The following is a 7,535-nucleotide window of genomic DNA, read 5'->3' as shown; positions in this document are numbered from 1 at the left end:
TGTGTGTGTGTGTGTGTGTGTGTGTGTGTGTGTGTGTGTGTGTGTGTGTGTGTGTGTGTGTGTGTGAGTGTGTGTGCGTGCGGTCGTGCGTGACTGTTTGTATGTGTGCGTGCGTGCGTAGAAGCATGTTGTTGAGAAAGTGACATAACAAAGAGGAGTAATGTGTACATACAGAGACTGACTTGGCTTTTCATTTGTGTTACAAATGAGTTCAAGGCTGAGTTAACAAGTGAGAGTTAGAGAGGGGGTTATTTTTTATCCTGATACAAAACAGGAGCCCGCAGAGTCAGCGATTTCCTCTGATTTTGATTGATGATCTCCTTGATGATGTGCTAACCTTCACCTTGTGTCTCTGTCTCCTTCCACATTCCATGACATTTTGTCCTACCTCGTTTTTCATTTTGTATTTCTTTCTCTTTCTTTTCTTTCTTTCTTTCTTCCTTTCTTTCTTTCTTTCTTTCTTTCTTTCTTTCTTTCTTTCTTTCTTTCTTTCTTCTTTTTCAACATGGTCTTTTTTCTCTTTTTGTCAATCTTCTCCCTCTTCCTCTGCATGTTCTTTTTTATTCCATTCCATATTCTTTTTCATGACTGTGTTCTTCTTTATTTCTTCTCCCGCCCCCATCCTATTATCCAATCATCCCTCCATCTTCCTCTACTACCACTCCCATTCCTCCACTCCCCTCTTTTTCTCCTTCTGTTTCTTCATCTTCTTCTTCCTCTTCTTCTTGTTCATGTTGTTTTTGTTGTTCTTCCTCTTTCTTTTTCGCCTTCTTCTTCATTTTTTTCTCCTTCTTCTCCTTCTTCTTCTTCTTCTTCTTCTTCTTCTTCTCCTTCATCTTCATCTTCTTCTTCTTCATTTACCCACTTTCCCCCATCCCCCCTCCACTCTGCAACAGGCCTGAGCAACATCATCGGCATGATCGTCTACATATCAGCCAACGCCGGCGACCCCTCCAAGAGCGACAGCAAGAAGAACAGCTACTCGTACGGCTGGAGCTTCTACTTCGGCGCCTTGTCCTTCATCATGGCCGAGATGGTGGGCGTGCTCGCCGTGCACATGTTCATCGACCGGCATCGGGAGCTGCGAGCTGCCGCCGCGCGCCAACAACGGGCTCAGGCCGGCGGCAGCACGGGCCGGGGCCGGCGCGGAGGTCCAGGCGGCGGCGGAGGTCCGCCGGACTACCTCCAGGGCTCGGCCATCACGCGCATCCCCAGCTACCGCTACCGCTACCGCCGGCGCTCCTCCTCCTCCCGCTCCACCGACCCCTCGCACTCCCGCGATACCTCGCCCGTCGGCCTGAAGGGCTTCGGCGCGCTGCCCTCCACCGAGATCTCCATGTACACGCTCAGCCGCAGCGGAGGAGGAGGAGGTGGAGGTGGCGTCATCGGGAGTGGAGACACGCTCAAAGGCTCGCACGGCACGCCCACGGCTACGTACAACTCCGAGAGAGACCACAACTTCCTGCAGGTCCACAACTGCATCCCCAAGGACCAGAAGGACTCTGGTGGGAATGCGGCTAACCGCCGTACCACGCCCGTATGAGCCAGCCAAACCAAGCCAGCCAACCAGCCAGCCAGCCAGATAGGCAGGCATGACGTCCAGACGTCCACACCTTTCCTCAGTCACTAACGCTCGCTCGATTGATCGATAGATTCGTTGATCGATCGTGTGTTCGTTCGTTCGTTCGTTTGTTCGTTTGTTTGCTCACACCGCAACCATGATACACACGAAGACACACATTAACAAAATCTTCCTTGATCCTTCCTCCTAAATGAAATGAAAATAATCTCTTTGTACACACACACACAAACACGATATACAATCAGGTGTCCATAGTTTGAATTGAAAGATGGAGGTACGGAGAATTGATGATTGAAAGAGAGGCTGAGAGAGAGAGGAAAAGAGAGAGAGAGAGAGAGAGAGAGAGAGAGAGAGAGAGAGAGAGAGAGAGAGAGAGAGAGAGAGAGCAAGCTTCCATGACTCCCCATATACAATATGTAGAGAGGCACAGCAATCGCAAACGGTAAAATCATAATCATTCACCAAGAAAAGCTTACCTCCCAGGACATTGAATTGTCTGAAAAACAGATAAAAAGTGCGGAGAGGGCTTGCTGAAAAAAAAAAAAACGAGGCTAGGGTCACAAGCGTGACGAGTTTTTTGGGAAAATATATTCGAAAAACAATGGGGGTTTTGTCAGATTTTTTTGTTTTCGTTTGTTTTTAAAACTCGTCGACATCTGCTGCTTAGGTGTGGGAGGAGTCTTTCTTTTGTCCCTCCCACCACCTCTAACCTCCAATCATCTCACTCCAAATCGTAATGGCGTCATAATGAGTGTTATTGTTATTTTATACATTGTTTTAAAAGGACCGGCATTAAACATTGTGCCAAGCCGGTATAAAGTTTTGTTGAATCTCAAGAGAAAAAAAAGATCCATTATGATCTGATTATATATGGCTATATGAATATTATATTGATGTGAATAAATTCCACCACAGATCCTCCTTAGTGTAAACCAATGCAGAAAGACATCTTCTGAGAGTAAATGAAGTAAATGAATCAAAATCCCAGTGGAATCACCACAGCAATGAGGCGAGCAGAAGAGTGACTCAGCTTTTTCTTTTTTTTCTTTCTGTCTTTTTTGTGACCAAAAGGATGAAACTGTGACAATTATGGTCAAACAAAAACTTGTTGTTTTTTTAAAAGAACAGTCTTGCTCTTTTTCCAAGACCTCTTTCCCATTGACTTTTTTGCTTTTTAAATTGTTTTTGTTTTTTCTTTATTATTTTTATTCTTATTTTGTGGAGGCCTTGGCCACTTTCTCTCCTCCTGGAGTCAGACAGAAACTAGGCGCAGCATACATGCGATGTTGGTGATGGTGGTCGCTGAGTGGAGGGTCACGCATCAGCCACCAAGATATAGCCACCATCTTGCTTTTGGAGAGAAGGATGGAGAGGGGGGGAGTTGCCACCAGCCAAAAAAAAGGGTTTGTTTTTAGGAGGAACTTTGGATGACTGATGAAATGGGGGAAAAGGGTTGAAAAGTCAACAAATCGAGAAGGGTGTGACAAACAGACACGAAGCAGAAACAACCCTGCAAGAAGACGAACAAAAAAAACACACACACAAACTGTTAAATGGGTGATCCCACCTGACAAAAAGACTACCAGAATAAAGAAATTTACATGCATGTTCAAAAACAAAAGAGTTAAAAAAAAGACAAACTATGAAAAAAAACTGTACAACCAACCTGTTGTTTCAGAAATGTACATTTTGAAAAGCGGACATTATAGATGCAGAGTTAGAGAGGGAGTGGGGTGGGTGTTGGGAGTGGGGTGGGGGGAGGGTTTAGGTGGGAGTTTCCGGGCCTACGTACCAAGAAAGAGTGAACACAAAATGGTGGAAGAACTTCCCTGTAAAACGTGTGTATTTTCTCTCTCTTTTTGTATCTTAAGTTCACAAATTGGGGGAGTTGGGGGTGGGGGGTGTCATTTATGTCAATGGGAGGATAGTACTCCACGCTTTGAGGTCGGGTTTGAGGGTGGCAGGTTGAGAATTTAACAAACGAACAAATAAAGGCCTTTTTTAATAATTGAAACAGAAAAAAAGAGAAACAACATGCTTTTCTTTTTTTGTCAATGTGTAACTGAGTTTCTTTTTTATTATTATAATTATTATTTTCGATGTCACTCTCAGCCTTACCCCTCTTTTTTCATTGTTTCTTTTGTTGTTGCTGTTGTTGTTGTTTTTTGTTTACTTTTCGTTACATCGTGTTGTTTCAATACGGTTCACAGATGATATAAAATTACAATGGAAAAAAAAGCTATGCCATCTTCTTCAAAAAGGTGCCAAAATTGAATGATCCTTAAGACGGATGAGTTATGCCCCAATGTTGAATAAAATTGTAACCCCACTAGGGGAAGTGCAAGACAACTGTGTAATTCTTGTGACTTTGCTTCTTTTTTTTGGTGACAGTTTTCACAAAGCTTTTGAGGTAAAACTTTAATAACAGTAATCAGTCATGATAAATTATAAAGAAAACAATTGGAAATGTTTGCAAATAAGTAAGGAATAGCATGTTTGTAGCGAAGGGGGAGTAGAGTTGCAAAGCAGGTTGGTAGCGTACCGTAACGAAGAAATTAAAAACAGCATAGTGTGTGCCTAAACAAGTTGCTCATAGGAAGACGTTTCATGGCCGAATATCTCCGGCAGAGCTCCAAATGACACACAACATATGGGGGTGAGTATAACATGAAGTTATTATGTGAAATCAAGGGCCCAATGTCAAAAAAATGTTTTAAGGCTTTTTCTCCACATACAACCTGGCTGTGCCATGTCGTGTCGAGCTGAGTGGTGCTGTTACGGTAAACCAGCCTGGTTTGTATTTTCATTACAAACCGTGTTACCCGGAGTATGGTTGGAGCATTACTTTACATAGGCTAGTTGACTTAACGTAAGGCAGACAGATAACTGATCTACTGAAGTAGGCTACAAATGGTTTCAGCTGCATTATATTATCTTTATTTTTTGCCTTCGATTTTTATCAAAGTAATACAGAGTCAAACTAAAGAGCATTCCAAGAGAGTTGATTTGGTTGTCACCCTGATTATTTTGCGATTCACCAGCCATTGCAACCTGATGTATGGGATTCTGAGTAGTAGGCAACGGAATGATAGAAAGTGAAAGTGAAAGCCCATTGGGAAACTCCAACTCCCATTGTCATTGTGACACAGCACTCCACAGCACACAAGTGAACACTGCACACTGCACACAACGAAATTGCATTTATGCCTCACCCGTGCAAGGGGGCAGCCCTCAGTGGCGCCCCATGGGGAGCAGTGCGGTGGGACGGTACCATGCTCAGGGTACCTCAGTCATGGAGGAGGATGGGGGAGAGCACTGGTTGATTACTCCCCCCACCAACCTGGCGGGTCGAGAGTCGAACCGGCAACCTCTGGGATGCAAGTGTGACGCCCTAACCACTCACCCATGACTGCCCCTAAAATGCCAGCTCATCTTAGCAAAAAAACCGAGGGCTGGCTTTCGAGCTGTACCGTGCAGACTCACACCATGTCGAGCTGCAAAGGGTTGAAAACGGACAGCGCCCCCCGGAAAAGGGCCTTTTGAGTTGGTGGGATGGACACAGTGGTGCTCAGCACTTCGCAAGGAATGTCACACTTTGTTTTGTTTTTTCTTTCTTTCTTTTGTTCCTTCTTTCACCTCATTCCATCTTCCTTTCTTTATTTCTTCCTTTCACACACACTCTTGCTTGCTCTATCGCTCTCTCCTTCTGACATACTTTAGGTCTCCTCTCTTATGCACACCCTTTTTTTATGCACACACATTATGCATCTCTCTCTCTCTCTCTCTCTCTCTCTCTCTCTCTCTCTCTCTCTCTCTCTCTCTCTAACGCTCCCTTTTTTTTTACATTCTCTGCGGTCTATTTAGAAAATGCTGTGGCCAGATGTACATACTTTAGTAGTACACTACACGGCTACAGGATGTCTGCTGGGCATTCTGATCCTGTTATAATATCTATTGAGAGGCTGTTGGTGTAATCTAGCCAGCAGGAGAAAAGGAAAGAATGTCACGCTGGCATAGAGTTTGATTCAAGCTGGGAGTTTTGTGGGGCATCAAGCGAGTCTGTGTGTCTGTGAGAGAGACAGATGCAGAGAGAGAGAGAGAGAGAGAGAGAGAGAGGGAGAGAGAGAGAGAGAGAGAGAGAGAGAGAGAGAGGGAGAGGGAAATAAATTGTGTGTGTGTGTGCGTGCCTGCCTGCATGCGTGCGTGTGAGCCTGCGTCCGACTGCCTATATGTCTGTGTGCGTCCTTGCCAATTATTTGATGTCACTGACAATCCGTTATCCTCCACATATTTGCTGGCATTTGAATGTGGAGCATTTGATGCTTCTATGCCTCTGTTTCTTTTTCTCCATGTCCTCGTCTGTGCCTCTCTCTCTCTCTCTCTCTCTCTCTCTCTCTCTCTCTCTCTCTCTCTCTCTCTCTCTCTCTCTCTCTCTCTCTCTCTCTCATTCTGCTCTTCTCTTCTCCCTCTTTTCCCTGCTTTTTCACCCTTATTTCTTTCTCTCTGTCTCTCCCTGCTCCATCTCTCCATCGCTCTTTCTCTCCATTCTCACTCTCCCCATGTCTCTCTCCCTCCCTCTGTCCCTTCCTCTTCCTCTTCCTCTTCTCCTCCCCCTCTCTCTACACCCTTTTCCTACCCCCCCCCTCTCTCTCTCTCTCTCTCTCTCTCTCTCTCCCTCCCTCTCTCCCTGATGTGTAGATCAAAGCTGCATGTGAGCGTGGCTCTGTGTGGCGCGGTATGATCAGTGGAGAAGAGACGCAGGGGAGGGAGCAGAGTGGAGTGAACGAGTGGAGTGAGCGAGGGACAGGGAAGAGGAGTGAGCGAGAGAGAGAGAGAGAGACAGACAGGACAGGGAGGGAGGGAGCAAGAGAATGTGTGGAGTAAATGAGGGACAGTGAGGGAGGAGAGGAAGCAAGAGAGGAAAGAGGACAGGAGGGATGGAGTGAACTAGGGAAGAGAGACGGGGAGGGAGGATGAGGGGAGCAAGTGAGTGCAGAGTGAATGGGGGGCATAAGAAGAGAGAGAGAGAGAGAGAGAGAGAGAGAGAGAGAGAGAGAGAGAGAGAGAGAGAGAGAGAGAGAGAGAGAGAGAGAGGAGCGAGTGAATGAGGAAGAGAGAGTGAATTAGTAGGGAGGGAGGAGTAAAGCGGACGGAGCATGTGAGGGCAATGAAAGAGGGACAGAGAAGGAGGGAGGGAGGGAGAGAGAGAGAGAGAGAGAGAAAGAGAGAAAGCAAAAAAGGAAAGGGAAGCAAAAGGAGGGGGCAAGTGGACTGAATGAAGGACAAGAGAAAGCGAGGAGATATGCCAAGAGAGTGGAAGGGAGGGCGAGAGAGAGAAAGAGAGAGAAAGAGGGAGAGAGAGAGAGGCAGGGGAAGGGAGTGAATGAGAAAGGCAGAGAAATAGAGCAACGTCGTCGGAGTGGGGGAATGAGTTGAGTGAGTAAGGGACAAAGAACAAGGTAGCGAAGACAGAACGAGGCAAGACAACCATAACTAGAGAGAGAGAGAGAGAGAGAGAGAGAGAGAGAAGGGAAGGAGGGAAGGGAAGGAGAAGGAAAGAGAGGATGAGGGAAGGAAGGGGAGAGTAGAGAGATTGAAATGAAACGGCATACATACAGCGTAAACCATGTGAAGAGGGAAGGCAATGTAGAAAGCAGCACAGCAGGGGCACATTGAAAAGGGACACGGGCAGGCTGAAGAGATAGAATAGAGTTGCATTTCTTGAAGCCATAGTTGCTAACTACATTAGATACTTTGGTGTTTGCAATGCAATTTCCCATTGACAACTACCCAAGTTGCTAACTAGCTAACAACTACGGTTTTGAGAAACGCACCCCGGAGTAGGCTAGTAAAAAAAAAACATGCAGGGTTAAAGGTGCAATGTGTAGGATGGTGGTCAGAGTAGGTATTGCAACAATGCTGCTCATTGAAACTGTGCTGCCTTCAATCTTTT

The 7,535-nt window shown here is 45.8% G+C and overlaps 1 protein-coding gene across 1 annotated transcript in view; it reads left to right on the top strand.

Moving 5' to 3' along the window:
• Nucleotides 1–1,543, top strand: part of LOC134449080 (voltage-dependent calcium channel gamma-2 subunit-like) — a 125,426-nt gene extending 123,883 nt beyond the window's left edge. Inside the window, exons 4-5 of the mRNA XM_063198857.1 lie at nucleotides 897–1,100; nucleotides 1,158–1,543. Coding sequence (XP_063054927.1) covers nucleotides 897–1,100; nucleotides 1,158–1,543 — 590 coding nt within the window. The remainder of the gene's footprint in view (nucleotides 1–896; nucleotides 1,101–1,157) is intronic.
• Nucleotides 1,544–7,535: the final 5,992 nt, after the last annotated feature.

This window comes from Engraulis encrasicolus, chromosome 1 (genome assembly GCF_034702125.1).
Source record: "Engraulis encrasicolus isolate BLACKSEA-1 chromosome 1, IST_EnEncr_1.0, whole genome shotgun sequence".
NCBI classification, from domain to species: Eukaryota; Metazoa; Chordata; class Actinopteri; order Clupeiformes; family Engraulidae; genus Engraulis; species Engraulis encrasicolus.
This window is presented reverse-complemented; position numbering and strand designations above follow the sequence as displayed.